General features: G+C 44.1%; 1 protein-coding gene across 3 annotated transcripts in view; it reads right to left on the bottom strand.

Moving 5' to 3' along the window:
• The window catches only part of KCNH1 (potassium voltage-gated channel subfamily H member 1), a 176,625-nt gene that overhangs the window by 56,178 nt on the left and 102,931 nt on the right, over positions 1–17,516 (bottom strand). For all 3 annotated transcript variants that reach the window (XM_057398489.1, XM_057398488.1, XM_057398490.1), the window contains exon 10: positions 17,039–17,235. In XM_057398489.1, coding sequence (XP_057254472.1) covers positions 17,039–17,235 — 197 coding nt within the window. The remainder of the gene's footprint in view (positions 1–17,038; positions 17,236–17,516) is intronic.

The raw sequence follows: 17,516 nt of genomic DNA, 5'->3' as shown, positions 1-17,516 counted from the left end.
AGATTTAGCGGATTTCATAAAATCAAAAGACATCTCAAATAACAGGTCCTGCGAAGCACCAAAATTGGGATAGGTTCAGGTTAGATCTAAGGCAGAAGCTCTTCCCTGGGAGGGTGCTGAGGCGCTGGCACAGGGTGCCCAGAGAAGCTGTGGCTGCCCCATCCCTGGCAGTGCTCAAGGCCAGGTTGGACACAGGGGTTGGAGCAAGCTGCTCCAGTGGAAGGGGTCCCTGCCTGTGGCAGGGAGTTGGACCTGGGTGATCTTAAGGTCCCTTCCATCCTAAACTATTCCATGATCCCATGACTCTTCTATTGCACATTTTTCTTCAAACAAGACAAAACATTGGATTGCCACCGTGTTCTCTGCTGATCTTTTAATAGTCAGATTTGGAACACTCCTGAAACCCTTAAGAAAAGAAACGTAGTCTGTCTTTTAAAAGCAGAAGCAATTCCAATGAACAACCTTTTAGCCTTTCACGCCTCAGAAAATAACCATACTGCCCACAAGGTGTACCTCATCAAGAAAATCCAATGACGGGTAATATTAGCAGGGGCTTTCTTCACCTTGCTTTCAAGAAGCTGTTACCACTTGCTGTTCTCAGTGTACAGACTCCACCTTCTTTAACTTGAACTAAGAAACCCTACCAAAATAAACCACTATATTGAACATACATGCAAGGAAAAGAGATGAGGAAGAATATACTCTATATGGCTTTTGCTTTCTGCCTCCCCAGGAGACACTGGGGTAACATGGTGAGAAAGGCGGAATGAGAGCCAGCGGAAACCTGGATAGAACTAGTTATAAGAACAAAATAAAGAGGTAAATACGCCGTTGCTATTTTAGGGGTACAAGAACTAAAAGAGGTTAGGTGAAAACATGTTATAAACAACACTTCCAGAGCCTGAAAAAGTGGCACCAAGCAAGAAGTCTGTCTTTAAAGGTTTTATCTTTGAGTGCATTAAGCAAGCCAGATAAGAAGCACTCATGATTCCTCAAGGTACTGCGGTTAGTGGCTCACTCACCTGAAGCTCCCACACTCACGTGGAAAGCTACTGGCTTTGAGATCTAGGAAAACTCGCTAAGGACCAAGAATGACACGAACAAGAGTCCTTTGAAGTATCACATTCAGTCATCAAAACAGACTTATAAGTTAAAATTAGACTACTGTTGCCTTCCAATCTCACCTCATGCTGTACACATGCAAGTCCCCACTGAAAGGAGGTAAGGAAAAGCTAGTGTTCTGCATTACACTGCTTCTGGAGCCAAGTCATAGCCTTGTAACTCGGGCTCCAGGTTGGGGGGGGAGATGTTCTCTGGAAAGCACAGATTTCAAGGGAAATGGAAGTGGGAGCTCCTGCCTGGGTGGCAGCACTAGAATCATAATCAAAGAAATAAAAGGAGCTGGATGGAACCCTAACAAGCATGAGTCAATGTATTTCACGGCTGTCTGCCATCAGGAAAGGCAGAGACGCTTTACCAGTGCCCAATCAAAAGAGCAGTTTAATTTCCAAGGTCTAGCAAGCAGCTTGTTCCAAATCTGTTGTTTGCTTCATTGGGAGTATAAAACAAAAATCAAAATGAAATCATTTGTCTGTTTCTCTAAATCATTTAGGACGTCTAAAGGCAAATGAAGCTCTTTTCAGAGTAAACAAGGAATATTTATCTTGCAAAACAATCTTTGCCAATTAATATTACACTATTAAAGAAAGCCTGTCTGAAATCCTTTCTTGATCACTCTCTTTCTCCATTAAGTGCAAGTTACAATATTTATACCATAAAGAAAAAGTAAAATGGGAAGCTTCCTAAGGCGATGATGATTAGAACGTCCTAAGATTGGCATGTGGGAACGGAAGAGCCACTGATCCAGCAATAGCCGAATAGTGACTAACCCATTACAAAGGTAATTTGTTCAGCTTATTACTGTTGCATTAAAAGACTTCTTCCCACCCTGCTCCTATCTGCTCACTCTTGCCTGACTGCCAACTCCACAAAGAGTTGACTGAGCGTGTACAGGAATAAAGGAACTAGAAACCTCTGGTTAAAGAAGGATCAGGAAGTTCTTCAGTAGAAGCACTCCCCACTGATGTCAGGTGCAAGTTAAGAGGCTCCCAGCCACGAGAGCTATTCCTATTAGTTCACTTGTTGTACAACTCCATGAAGCACAAAATATCCTGCACTGACCCATGCTGGATTTCAAAGCAACAGTTTACGCTTTGAACAGTTTGTGCTAGAAACCTCCAAATAGCTCGGAAGAACGGTAATCCTTCTGAGAAAGCTTCTTTCTTCCAGCTCAATTAACATTTGACTCTCCTACAGTAAAATTAACAATAATCAGTGTCACAACGCCCTCTCAGTTACATTCCCAAGCCAGTTCCAGCAGGCTCTAAGCTGGTCTTCAGCGGCCGCACTGGTTGTCCACACCACGCACGCTCTCAGAACCCAACACAGCGCTGTGGGAGGGGTCCTGCCCGCTCTGCCCCCTGCCAGCATCTCCTCAGGCAAGGTGAGGGGAACAGGGAGCAGGAGAGATCCAGATCTCTGCAACATCAGCCTTCCTCATCCACCTCCATAGGCCCATGGGAGCCATACCCGAAAAGCCAATCACCGCTGACCTCTAGGTGCTCATCGCAGCAGACCTGTTGCTCACATGGGGCAGAAGAGCCCTTCTCCCCCCTTCCCGGCTCTTGGCTCCGGCACAGTCTCTGGAGAAGGTGCCTTCACAACTCAGCAATATGATGTGGCTGACAGAGCATGAGATGCACCAGTTGTCTGAACAGACACGGCTAGTCCACGTCATCTTCAACAGCTGCTCAGAAGCTATGGGGCTCATACACATAGGGTAAACTCCAAGGGGCATTGTGGCCCGGTGGCATGCGTCGTGCTGAGCCTGGCTCCACACATCCCAGGCACGCACCCGGTTGCTAAGTGAGCCTGGGTAGTCTGACAAACCCACATTCGGCACGCATCCAGCAACCCTGGAGCAGCAGCCTCCAGCTTCATCACATGTTGTTTCGCTAAGGTGGGAGGGCTGCAGGATGCGAGTGTTACATCTCCTGTGGTCCTTACAGCAGCTTTGCCACTCACGGTCACATGGGAGGAGTAGCATCACGCACCATTTGGGCTACCGCGTGGAAATGCCGATTAAGATTGCTTTTTGATGATCACCATGGCACAGAGCCAGCAGCACGACCTGCCCAGTGGAAGAGGTGGGCTCTCTATCAGTGCCACACAGCTTTTGGAGAAGCGTGTGCCCCTGGTTCTAGGATGCTCTGTGGTAGCAGTAAGACATCCCATGTCAGACTTTCTAAAAGGCACTGTGTTGGTAGGGTTAGACTTGGGTATCACAGTAAGCATGGATCTGGTCATCCAGATAGCTGAGAAAACACCTCAAGTGCAGTACTGTCACTAGAAGGTGCTCCTGACTTCTTCATCTCCTTCTATTGGTTGCTTTAGTAATATTCCTCAGGGATCACATGAGCATAGATGTTGCTGTTGGCAACTTCTGTGGCAGGAGGGGGTGACAGACAGGCTGGCAAATGGAGCAACCAGAAGGGTTTCCTTGGTGGCCAGCTGGGGGAAGTGTTGGTGAGCCAATTTGAGGTTGCCCTTTGCTGCTTTTATTGTGCCCACCTGCTCTAGGAAAACAACGAAAGAGAATGAGCTGCCTCTCTCCCCAATCACCTAACCCTGTCCTCTAGCCTTGCAACTCACACATCAGCATCTGCTCCATTCACCCAGTGTATTCCACCCATCTCCATGCAGAAACACCAGATGCTCTCTTCCTTGTCTCTCCTGCCTCTTTCTCTGTTTAGCTTGCTTATCTACTGAAAGGCTCTCTTTGTACAAGCAGTATTCAACACGTGAAGAGGGACAATGTGTTCCAAGTACCATTTTTCTAGACAACCTTGTCTGTGTCTGTGTTTTTGCTCACTCAGTTGCTTCCTTTAGCACTTTCTGTATGTAGTACTAAATACTGATTATTCATAGGGTGGGCTGTCTTTCAGACAGAGAGCAAACACAAAGGCCTTTTACAAGACTGCAGCACAAAATCAGTCTGCTCTTCCACTCCACTTGGCATAATTCAACATGCTACACTACGTGCTGCAGACCTGCCGAATTCTTCTACACTGTGTAGAGCATATGGCCTGAAAATCCCAGTTCTGGTCCTCATCATCACTGAGAGACACTAAACAATATAGCAAGTCACTTAAGCCTCTGCATCGGAGTCCCCTTCATGTACGAAATCATTCAGTATCTTACAAAGAAAGAAAGAAATCAAACCCCAATGGATTCTTTGGATGAAGTGCTCCGTTTGTATACCTTGAAAAGTTCAGCGAGGAAATTCTAAAGTGTAAGAACCTTACAACAGTATTAAACATAATCTGGTAGGGGTCTGCCTTTCTGAACAACTCTGTGGTGACAACAGTGGGTTTGGGAAAATCTTCCTGACTAGAAAATGTGACGAACGAAGCAATGTGCAATATTTAATGCCAGATTTTCAGAGAGCCCGATCAGAAACACCTCCTCAGTATTTCTGAACTCCTGCCATCATATCACTAACAAATATGCTAGATATCATAAAAATAACAGAGCAGTAACAAATTTAGACAAACTGTCATCAATTTCTGAAAGACATCACGAAGCAGAAGCCGCAAGTTTCTCAAACTCCCTTCGTGGCTGCATTTCTGTTACAGGATGGTTTGGGTATGAAAGAGGAAGGTCATTTATGAACCGTCTTGATTGCCAAAAGCAAATTACACTTTTGAATGTTACCAACAAAGAACATCGTAACACTTTTATGTTGAGGGATAGAACTGTTCCCAAATGACATCCCAAAGAAAAGCTTTTCATTATTACTTCTTCCACTTATTCCAACGAACTTGTCATTGGACTAAATGCCAACTCCTCTTTCAGAAAGGGTATGGGATCATCACTGAAAGTACATAAACCACTGAACTATGCACTGTAACTTTTACACCTACGAGACTTGCGGCTTGAGCAGTGTGAAAATGCAGGCAAGTGAAATTAAATAGTTTCTAGACTATCTATAGCAAAGCAAATATATATATTAGAGGTAATACCATTCTCTTCCTCTGCTACTGCTTTGTATCTTAACATAAGCAAAGGTCACAGCATCCTCATACATCATCTCGAGCCTAAACCACCTGATCAAGTATGAGATGGAAATAAACAGCGATTTTGTTCTCATTAATCAAGAGAATAACTGGTCATAACCGACATCTTTCCTCTTACTGGGAAGTAACAGTGAAATCTTGGAGAACAACAAACTGCTCATCCCCTTACGTAGAGGAAGGCTGTAACACGTGCCTCACTTCTACAACTGAGCAGAGAATGGTGGAGTTTACATCATTTAGTCAAATTCCACACAGAAAACAGGCATCAAGCGTGAAGACTGGAGGCAGAGACTTATCTGTTCTGGTCAGCCTGAGTATACTATTAGCTTTTTCAAAAGAGTAATGCCTTAAGGTTTAGGTTTGGGTTTAGGGAGGAGGTTCTAAAGGACAAAGAAGGGGAAGTTAATTCTGCAGTTCTACACAAGGACAGTGCTTATGGCAGTTTATAAAGTAAACCATCCAATGGATTATACAATTCTTGGGGCACAAATGTTCTTGGATTCTCTCATGTCAGCTGTGTAAACGAATCACGAAACAATTTTGTTGTGCCGTACAATCACTACAGAGTGCGTGGGAGAGATGCCCAAGTATGAAGTTTATGAGGATGGTGGAAGCACCTCTTCTGAAGTTTGAAGATGAAAGCAGGGCACCCTAAGATGAATTACAAGAAAAGGCCAGGCTGGGCTGGCTGCATGGCTCCTGGTGTCCCAGGAGGGGGACTGGTGTAGATGTGGCTTGCCAAAGTCACGAAGACTTGGAACAAGGCATGTGTTGAGCATTTTCCTTTCTGTATTTGGAAAAGACCCCGGAAGATGACGACAAAAAGAGGAAGTGCCTAAGTACATGGGAACAAAAACATAGAGTATTTAAGTCCCGAATATGATTTTTAATTGGGTGTCAGATTTTTGCACTCCTAATGCTGTACTACTGAAAAAGGGATTTAGCAGGCTTAGCTCCTGATAAAATCTGGTGAACACATCATGCAGTCTCACAGCTGCACAGAGAAACAGGGGATTTGGACCTGTGGTTAAGATCACCTCATGTCCAGCTGCTCAGTTGTTTGTGGATAGTGCTATTCCCACCCCAAGTCCTATATGGACAGTATTTTGGGACACTGAGTGTACTCAGAGTAGCCTATCACGGTATGTATGATCCTGCTTCAGCTGAGGGACATATTACTGAACACAGCGCGTACGTAAGTATCCTTACATAAGACACTGCAGTTCACACCCCATTTTGGAACATAACAGGTAGAAAATGAAGGGGAACAAAAGCAATTGATAACAAGAGGGAGAACACTGAAAGGTTTTCCAAGTGCAGCTCAGTAAGTCCCCTCCATAGGTCACTAACTTAAAAAAATTCCTCTAAAAACACTTAGTACATTCATTTGCACAAAGCCTCAATATTTCACATCAGGGTCAGACATCACATTTCTGTTTGAAAATCTGAATCCAAGCAGGTTTTTGAAGTGAAAATCCACTTCTTTTTGAGGAAGGAATCATACACGCTTTGAGGGCAAACCCAGTTGCCTGCTGCAAAAATAATACCAAATAAAGAGGGGCTGATTAATGATCCTGCTCCTGAAGTATTTCAGTAAGTTCTTAGACTGAGCCATAGGCCAACACAACGTCCTCCTTTCCACTTGACTCTAGCCGTGGCAGTAGTCAGGAGTAGTCAGGAGCTACAATCACAGTGGGCGATTGGCATGGTGCCCTATCCACTTTTGTTTGCAATTGGTTCATTCCCATGATGGTAAAGCTTACTGGATTTCAAATTCAAAACCCTTCACAAGGCCACACCTAGGAGTAACTCCACTTCATGTTCAGCAGTCAAACACTTCAATGTCACCCTGAATGGGCAGCAGCCTGTAAAGCAGGTTGACATCAGACACCACATCACTTGTGTGACTCATTTGTAGCAGGCTTGAGCCTGAGGAATGTGGTACACTCCTGGCTGTATCCCTCAGCAAGATGCTTGCTCAAAGGCAGCTAGAAGGGCGATTCTCAAGGATGGACACAGGGAAAACATCAGGTGTCTAACCATGCAGACTGGTTTAACACAAATACTGCGGCACCTCCCAGCGTTCATCAATCGAGCTGGGAAACTGCTTTGTTTCACACAGGATCTTAGCAGCGTTCGTCACATTTAAAGTGAGCTACTTGGTTTATGCCCACCATGGTGCATATCAGAGTCCCTGGAGGAGCTGAGAGGACCTGGCTCAGCTACACAAAGAGGAAACGTACCTCCTTTGTCTTGCTGTCCAACAACTCACAGTTACAATAAAGGTCTCAACACTTAAGCAAGGAAACAGAGGACCTGTAGGTAGGGTTTGGTCTGGAGCAGGGATCACAAAGTCTCTATACAACATTAGCAGTAACCTCCAAATTTTATTCCTTTTTTCAGTTGGGCAGTTATTTCAGCTTTCATTGGAGGGCTGGAGAAAGGATCAACTCATCACTTAGATTATAAAGTCTGACTGCTCAAGGATGTAGGTTTGTAACTCAGCCTCCATACTGCACACCTATCTACCTTCCATATTGTACACCTATCTTCCAGCTTCCATATTGCCCATCTGTCTACCTTCCCTCTCCTTTATGGAGTGCCTTGAATGGGTTGAGTGTTTGGACATGCAGTGCTGTAAGTTTGCCCCTTAGTGACTTTAGAGAAGATCAGAAGAGCAAAGCTGTTATGCCAGGACATCACACCCTTTTAGTAAGAGTTTGTTAAAGAGTCAGCTGCTCACCAGACCACAGACACCAGAGATCACTTTTAGACTTGAAAACAAGTAAGGCAAGAGGGCATTGGGTCACTGTTCTGTCTTTTGCTTGGTCAGTAATGCTCCTCAGCGTATGAAGCATCAGGGAATATCACAAAGTACAGTCACCAGGGCACAGAGGTGCCAAGTCACTGATGTTAGTGCAGTTACAATACACGATGGAACAGAGCATATACAGGCAAAAAAGCTAGGCAACAGCACTCATGTATTAGAAAAAGTGCATACTAATTGAATTACTTGAGAGATTCATCAACAAGCCGGTCATTGCACACGTACATATACCACACGAGCACACAGGGGTGACTGGTACCAATGAATATATATTCTATTCTTTACCTTAGAAATACCAAGATAGTCTGAAGCTCTGGCCACTCACTCATGGTAAGCAGCAGGAGGTAGACTTCAAGCTTTGCAATGAGGGTAGGAACTCTGAAATTCCCATGGAACATCCCCTTCCTCTTTGCCAGCATGGCCCAAAAACGGACTACGACACCTCAGCACACTAAAGTGTGTGCAGATGGCAGTGGCCATGCATGTAACCGAAAATAAGAGCAACACACCACACATGCTGCTGTTCAGCCTCCGTTGTGTGTCTGTATTGTACTGCTCTGTGCCTATATAACACGAGAGAAGAAAAATAATGAGTTCAAGCTAAGGAAAGCTCCTTCCTACTGTCAATGCTAGAGAGCATTTCACTGTTTTGCCAGTGAAGCCCAGATTCCCAGGCTGCGTAAGAGCAGTTACACTGTGTTTTGGATGATCAGCTCCTCTCTCTGGTGGTGGGCCAACATTCAGAATTTCCCCCATTCCTAGGAAATTCATGCTCTATTTTAAAAGGCTTTGGGGAGCTATTCTGGGGAATCCTCGCTCACATGAAGTAACCTTTATCTAGATTAACGTTACTTCTATGCTGCAGTCTACGTGGGTGGATGAGGGTAAAAATCAAAGTAATGCATTTTCTTCTGTTGGGATAAACAAGCTGGTGTGGGTGGTTGTGCATGTTCAAAAGGAGAGAAAGCCCTTCTTCAACGTTAACTTTCTATTACTCATCTGAAAGCAGCTTCGCAAAAGCCAAATGTGACTTCTTTTTTAAGGATTAAAATAGTTGGAAAACAGATTTTATTTTAATCCTTGTTAACTGTATTTTTCACATATTTGGAACAGCTTTGCCACATATGGAACACTCTACAGATCTTGAAAGGTCACAATTCTTTTCTATTTAAGGCTGACTGTTGTATAGGCAATAGAGAAAAAACCCTTTCAAAACCAGTTCTAAGTGTAATAAACCAAACAGAACATCGATCCTGTTTGTGGATTACTGAATGAAGTGCTTAACCTTCATTTCAGGATGACCCGAATCTGTTCCATTCTTTTTTCCGTGTACTTATGTGCAATTGGAATGGCTCCCATTGACATAACATTGACATAGTTTGCCATACTTAGAAAACACATTAGGAAAGAGCTAAAATTCTGATTTTATCATCTCAGTCTGTGCGAATTTAATTCCAATCCAGTGAGCAGAATGCAAATGATCTAAAGTATTTAGCAACCAACATGGGAAAACCTTTAAATGCACATCAGCACAGAACAGGAAGTATTCTCTTACTTAGGATACTCCGAGGCAGTTATGGTTTTAGTATCAGCTTCACAAAAGAATCATCCTCTTCCATTCAAAGATGAACTCTAATTCAAAATCTACCCTTCCATCAATTTGTTTTATTGAGGGTTATTAATACCTATTGATCATTAAGTTATTTTCAGTGGGATTTACTGATGAATGACCTATGAGAATTTCAACAACTTACTATTCCTTTGGGGAAATACACATCCTGTTTTGTATGCCACACTCAGTTATTTCTTCATAACAATTGTACAGACATAGACTACAGCATCTAAATGTATGCAAAAATGCTCATTATTCATAGGAGGAGACGGCATCTCAAACAAGTGATGTGAATTCATCAAAACACTTTAGAAGGGATTAGTCATGTAAGAACAGTTTAAGAAAGCATTTCACTATTTACCCACATAGATTAATCTAAGTTACAGCTAAAATCAACAAGAAAATGTATAACGTACTTAAGGTACTAAACAGAAGCAACTGAACAGTTTTGGGATGTGTATTGGGTTTACATGCCAAAGAACTGGCACCGGGGGGCTGCAGGCTTCTGAGAGAAGGCATCAGAAGGTTTCCCTATGTCGGACAGAGCCAGTTCAAGTCGGCTCAGAGCCAGCACTGGCCGAGGCTCAGCCAGGCACTGATGCCAGCAGCACCTCTGCGATAACGTATGTAAGGAAGGGTAAAAACCCTGCACAACAGCAGCTGAGAGAAGTGACGACATCTGAGAGTAACAGCTCCTCAAGGATGCACCCTACGGAAGGCACCCAGGCTGGAGCAGGACTCATGCTGGAGAAGCTTGTGAAGGACTGTCCCCTGCTACAGGGACCTCACACTGGAGCACAGGAAGAGGGTGAAGAGGAAGAAGTGGCAGAAACCAAACATGAAGTAACTGCAGTTGCTATTCCCCAACTGCCGGCAGCGCTCACGGGAAGAGGTAGAGGAGTTGGGAACGCATTTGAGGCTGAGAAGAAGGGAGGGGTGGAAGAAAGGTGATTTTTTACATTTATTGTATTTGTCATTATCCTACTTTGGTTACCTGGTCATGAATTAAAATCATTTCCCTAAGTCAAGTATGTTTTGCCCATGACAGTGACTGGTGTGTCCTTGCCCTTAGCCCAACCATAAGCTTTGCATCCTTTTTTTCTCCCGTTTTGTTGAACAGGGGGAGTGATACAGTGACCAGCCAAGGTCAACCCACCTCCCTGCCTTAGAACCTCTTGGTTAATTATGGCCTCTGTTTTGCAGCCCCACTATGTAAACTATTTGTCTCTAGCCAGATCTTCCTCTGTACAAGCATAGGACCCTGAAGCTCAGGGCCATATAAAGTTAAATAGAACATAAGTAACTTCAGAGTTTAAAACTTTAGGAAATGAAACTTTAAGGCAATGCCTCTGAAAGACAATGGAGTTCTTCTGGGCTGAACACCTACGATCACGGCAGAAATAGGAACGTTAAATGCTTGCAGTCAGTCAAATCCTCTCCGAGTCTGGGTACTAAAAGCTTTACCCGAAGGGGTCTCACAAGCTGAAGGAGAGAAGAAAGAGATCCAGGGACATATCCTCCTTAGAGCACGGGATTTCACCTCACTGACAGTCACACCACTTCAACTACCCACAGCAGACACGCAGACCTAACACCACCAACATGTCTCAGAGCACTTCCAGTCCAGGGTGTAAAGAAAACGTGCACAAAAATCTATGAGCTAGATCAACGTTACCTGTTAGAGACACAAAAGTCAAGTACGTTGTCCAAGGCCAGAGAGAAGATGCAAAAATGCATTATGGAATCTACCAGCGAGGAAACAAATACATTTTGCTTAGACGGCATGGAGAAACAGGGAACGCAAGAATATCCACCTACCTAAACAGCTTTCAAAAGGCAGCATGGGGAAGAACAGAGTACTTCAGTGTCTGCTTACACCTGGAAGGGGTTTGGGGAAATGACAACTTTGCCTCCTGGCCAGCTAATATGGTTTAACTCCCAAGCCGCAGACCCATCCAGACGGCTCAGCCATGCCCAGGGTCCTGGGTTTTCAGGCCTGGAAGACATATGCCAGTGAAACATCAAACCCCTCTTCCCACAGGGCTTGTGGGACTGTTTTGGTGAGTATAAGCGCAGGAGAAAGCAGCAGGCTGTCAGTTTGACCACTCTGAAATCCATCATCACATGGGCCAATATTCTAAAATTGAAAGCTTCACTCTTCTCATTTTCAGAAAGCTTTGTTAAAAATCTTCCAGCAACTCAGCCTTCTGCATCAGAAAGAATTCTGGGATATCATTTTGAACTTGAATCATAAAACAGACTTGGGAAACTTGTCATGTGGAAAGGCAGCACACAAGGCCACGGGCTGGCTCTCTGAAAACAACATGCTGCCAAGCCCCCCGGGATCTACAATCAAGGCTTGATGCACTCCTAGCTGAAATGTTTGCTCTGAGAAGGGTTCTCTCTCCAGTTACACCTTACAGGACAAAAAGAAGAAAGGTGAAGCTAATGCTGAAGAGGAAAGCACAGTCGTATTTTAAACCTGCTTTCTGAAAGAGGTGGCGGGAGCCCTGCCCAGTGGCACAGCTGGAATGGCATCAGAATAAGCACACCGCTACATGTACAAAAGCAAGCGATTTTATACCAGCAGGAGACAGACTTTTCTGTTGCAGTCACTGCTCCCCCCAGAAATATGCTCCCACTACGAGCTCTGGCTTTAAATCACACTTGCTTTGTAAAAATGCAGAGCGTTCTTTGCCATTTCCTTCAGTCTTACAAAGCCCCAAATAACGCATCTACGTTCTACTGCATTCCTTCTTTTATTCCAGGACACAAATATCAGCTTTTGGAAAAGCTACTTGCACTTTCCATCACGATACTCCAAAGCATTCAAAATTAGTCATTTAATCTCTATCCAAGCTAAAATGGCTTACTAGAGAAATCTCAGCTTAATAAATTATGTATAAGAATTCTCTTTCATCTAGCGCGTGCGATCATTAGAGCTATAACATCATTTATGGCTGCAGCAGAATGAACTGAGCAAATACACTGTGGTACAACCCACTGTAAGCTAATATTGGTTACAAAGCTCATACACATGGAAATAAGCAACTGCCAAAACCAGAACGCTTGCAAGCGCTGCCAAAGGCCTTTCACATTCGTAAGGAAGGTGCCAGCAAACTTGCACCTCATCCCAAGCAAAAGACACCAGCAAGTAGCTATCATGCAAGCTTCTCCCTCCTTATTGTTCTACTAAGTTGGAGATCCGAAGGCCAGGCTGGAGCCCCAATATTTACTGGGGAAAAGCAGCCCTTCGTCCATGCGGTGAATCCCGCTGCCCTCCAAAGCTCCATTTCTCTTCCGTCTAGCCCACCTTCCAGGAAGGGGAGTTTGTCACTTGACCATCCCACATACCCCCAGTGCCTACACCCTGGTTCCTCCCTGAGATTCCAGAAGTGGAGAGAAACGTCAAGTTAACCTGCTCTGATTTCACACCGTCGTTGCAGCAGGAAGTGTTCTGAGAAATCCTCTCGGGTCCCTTTCAGCTGCAAGGCTCTGAGTCTGACATACAGCCACCTGCAGGCACACGCTGCAGTGCCAGTATTCTTAAGATGCCCCAGAGAGATGCAGCAGCTGATTCCCCGTTTCCAATGAGAGGAAAACTGCAGTGACTGGCAGGAGAAGGAGTTAATTCAAGGTCTCCTTTCTCTTTCCCTCTAGGAAAAATAGGAAGTTTTCTAAGGCTGACCGCCAGCCCGATGTAACTAGACAGCTAATAACTTCAGGAGGGATTTCAGTCGCTTGAGGGAACTGCTCAGGGAGCACCTGACAGCGGGCTGACAGCTTTTCAACAGAGGGTATTTCACTGCTGTTTGTTGAGAAAGCGAGTGAAAGGAACCTGGACAGCCATGGTATACCAGGGACAGAGCACTGGAAGCAACTCTCTCAGTCACAAAGCCCTCAGATGTCAGGGGCAGTGGCATTTCGGAACTGCAGCCCTGTTGGAGGGAGCACATAAAGGGGACACGCAGGCAGAAGCATCACAGAATCACAGACTGGTCTGGTTCGGAAAGGAACTTAAGTTCATCCAGTTTAGGACCAGCAAGAAGGAACAGAGGGAAGATGGTTTTTACTTTGCCAAAATCCAGCTCTAGAGTTAGTTCAGGTCTACACCAATTGGTTTTGGTACAGCACATCTGCATGTCTGCTTATTTCTGTCACAGTGGATCCAGATGCCAGTAAGTGTGGGGGACATCTGTAAGGTCAGCATTGACCACTGGAACTGAAGGCTCTCGGAGAGGGACTTCCATCACAAAGGAAGGGGTGGATCACTGGAGGAGACCCCCCCCCAGTCAAGAAATATGTGAACACAAATGGTAAAAGAGGGGAACAATGCTAAAGCTCACTTAAGCTGAGTGCAACTCACCTAGAAAGCATTTTGCACTATGCAGTGAGACTCTGTATCCCAGCCAAGTGAAGGCAAAGCACCCTGGAGATGGGGACACCTCCAAGGAATAACCAAGTCTAAAAATACACCCAGGAGATTCTTCAGGCAAAAAAATCCCTGTGTATTTGGAATCTGCATGGATATATTTGGGATGAGTATGCAATATCTACACTTCAACTAGTTGAACACTTTGAGAGCCAGAGATGAAACTTCATTGAAAGAAGAGTGTAATTCTGGTAGCTATAGTCCAAAGGATATGTAATACATCACAAACAGAACTCACAGAAGGCACCAGTCCATCTGAATTCTACAAAATTCCATGTGCAGAAATAGACCAGAAGTGTTAGAAGCGACAGGCTGGGGAGCTATTTCTATAAAAGATTCACAGATATTTAAACCCGATTAAATCCCAAACTCTAAAAAGTTGCCTTTTAATGTGCATTATCTCAACTCTCTATAGTATCAGACCTTCTATGCATTTCCAAACGCATCTATTATTTATGTGATTTAACATTGCAATCAGCCTGCCTTCAATGAAATAAATAAAACGAGTCTGTTAACCCAGAAGCATCAAACTCTCCCATTATCAATCAATGCCACGTTTCTGCTGACTGCTACTCAATTAAAATCCGATTATTTGAATACCTGCACGGAAATTGCTATCAAAAATGTGTCTTTTTAGTAGGAGCATTTTGTGTAGAAACTTGACAGCCCAGTAATCACCACACTGTGGATAGAAAGCGTTTTGTAACCTGGGCTGGGAAAAGCTACGCCGACGAACGTGCAGATACAGAGTGGCAGTTCTGGAGTAGGCATTCGTTTCTAAATTTGGGACTTCTGGCTCAGAGCAGATCCAAAATGATGCAACTCTGCCAGCATGGTTGTGAGCTTTAAGAGAGTTGGTCCTTCTATGCCTCAGTCTGTTATTTCTACTGATGTTAAGAAAAAATAAGGAGTTATATATTCTTAGACCATCTTACCACACTGCCCACAGTGCTATTTTAAAACATGCCAGTCAGTGATACCGATGCTCTACGAGCTCTCAATACGAAATTCTGTCACTTCTTGTACTTCTTTTATTTCTGGTGTCCTCAGCATAAGAAGGACACGGAGCTCTTAGAGCAAGTCCAGAGGAGGCCACGAGGATGAGCTGGGGCTGCAGCACCTCCCGTATGATACAAGGAGGAAGTTCTTCCCTGTGAGGGTGCTGAGGCGCTGGCACAGGGTGCCCAGAGAAGCTGTGGCTGCCCCATCCCTGGCAGTGCTCAAGGCCAGGTTGGACACAGGGGCTTGGAGCAAGCTGCTCTAGTGTGAGGTGTCCCTGCCCGTGGCAGGGGTGGGAGCTGGAGGAGCTTTAAGGTCCTTTCCAACCCAAACCACTCTGGGATCCTATGATTCTTACATAAATTAATACCAGGTAAGTAGCTGGTTTTAAAACTTTTTAACAGGACATCTCTCAGCCTTCTTGCAGCTTCTTTTTCTCCTCCTCTTGCAAAATCCAATATTGTTTGAAAAAAAAAGTCCTAGGAGGAAATCCTCCCGTATAAATTTGCTTCTTAGCTTTTAATCACGTCCATTTTCTAGCAGAGCTTTGAATTACTTAACCAAAGTGCAGAGATCACATTAGTTTTTGCCCAATGCTGAAAAGCCGAATTATTTGATATTGATAATATATGCAGATAGAAAACATTATCACACTACTTAATTTCAGTAGGCAACTCTGGGTACAAAAAAAATAATCTATACTCTAGGCTTGAAGTCTAATTTTACAAAACAGACTTGAAAGATGAAAAGGTTTCTGTTTTCTCAGGGGTAATTATCTAGGACATACTTGACACCTGGAAGTTACCATGGAGAACTAGGAGCAAAAAAAAATCTCCTATCCAACAGGTTTCTTTAGCTGATCTCAAGGATCTTTATATCACGGTATTTTAAAGCAAGTATGGAATCACAGAATCACAGAACGGTTTGGGTTGGGAAGACCAGGTTACTCCAAGCCTGATCCAACCTGGCCTTGAACACTGCCAGGGATGGGGCAGTCACAGCTTCTCTGGGCACCCTGTGCCAGCGCCTCAGCACCCTCACAGGGAAGAGCTTCTGCCTTAGATCTAACCCGAACTTGCCCTGTTTCAGTCTGAACCCATCACCCCTTGTCCTATGGCTGCAGTCCCTGATGAAGAGTCCCTCTCCAGCATCCTTGTAGCTCCCTTCACACAACGAAGCGGCTCATGTTCAGTTTCTCATCAACCAACATCCCCAAGTCCTTCTCCTCAGGCTGCTCTGAATCACTGCTCTGCCTAACCTGTAGCTGTGCTTGGGACTGCCCTGACCCAAGGGCAGGACCTTGCACTTCACTTCGTTCAACTTAGGTGCTCCAGTGTATTCATTTTCAAATGTAATTCTGTCTTTTACATTGCATCATAAAATCAATTGAATTACAGCTACTACAGTTTTAATCCATTTCTACAGAGGAGCTTCACTTCACTGAGCATTACAGAGAGAATTTCAAATGGGATATTAGGTTATGATGATTCACATTTGACAAAATAACTTGAACTGACACACAGGAAGAAATGGAAAGAGACAAGAACCACGGATAAGAAAATGAAAACATTACAGATAAGCATTAAGATAAGTAATTCCAAAACGTGATAGGTACTAAAAGAAACAACTCTTGATAGAATCAGTCATGCTCATACTACTTTTCCATTGCCATTACTGTTGTTGACTTTGTTCCCTATATTAGATTTCATACCATTTCTTCCACTTGCTTACAAACTCAAGTTGTAGAAAGTAGGGAACACGCTTTATCACAAGTCCGTAACAGATCACAAATATGCTGGAATCTGTCCACTTCAGAGAAATGCAAAATACTCTCCCATATATGCAATCCAGCTGCCTATAGAACTAGAACTGGGATAAATACTTATTGCCTACATGCTAGCAGTGCCTTAGGCAAGCTCTGAAAAACCTTCTTATAAGAGAGGCTATGGAGAAGAACGCCAGAATTCAAGCCACTCACTTTTTCCCATACAGACGCTCCTGAAATGGTATATATTAAAATCAAAGCTACTTACCCTTTTTCTCAAGTTGTAGGTCAAGATGAGATTTCTGGAGAAGGAGTGTGAAAAGGCTGTATAGAACTCCAGCACCTTCTGCAAGGCATCTCTCTTAATCACATGAAGATCACAGTAAGTCAAAGCCCGTACATTGGCACAGGACTGGGCGAGGGTAGACTCCTTCCAGAACACATCCCCAAAAACATCTCCTTTGCCTACAAAAAAGCAGCAGCATTGCTTTCAACAACAGTGCGATTTCCACCAAGGATATAAAAGGACATACATCTCATTTATGCAATAAAAGTTCTACTTTATGAGGTTAGAAAGTTCTGTCTGGAAAACAGAAAAGTCTTTGAAATATTCCATAGAATCACAGAATTCCAGACTGGTTTGGGTCGGAAGGGACCTTAGACTCATCCTGTTCCCACCCCCTGCCACGGGCAGGGACACCTCACACTACTACATGTCACCCAAGGCTCCATTGCTAACCTTTTCC

Source organism: Pezoporus wallicus, unplaced genomic scaffold, assembly GCF_028554395.1.
Source record: "Pezoporus wallicus isolate ANWC-B61680 ecotype Strahan unplaced genomic scaffold, APGP_CSIRO_Pwel_v1 contig_11493, whole genome shotgun sequence".
Classification (NCBI taxonomy): domain Eukaryota; kingdom Metazoa; phylum Chordata; class Aves; order Psittaciformes; family Psittacidae; genus Pezoporus; species Pezoporus wallicus.
Note: the sequence above shows the minus strand (reverse complement) of the source record. Positions and strands in the feature narration are given on the sequence as shown.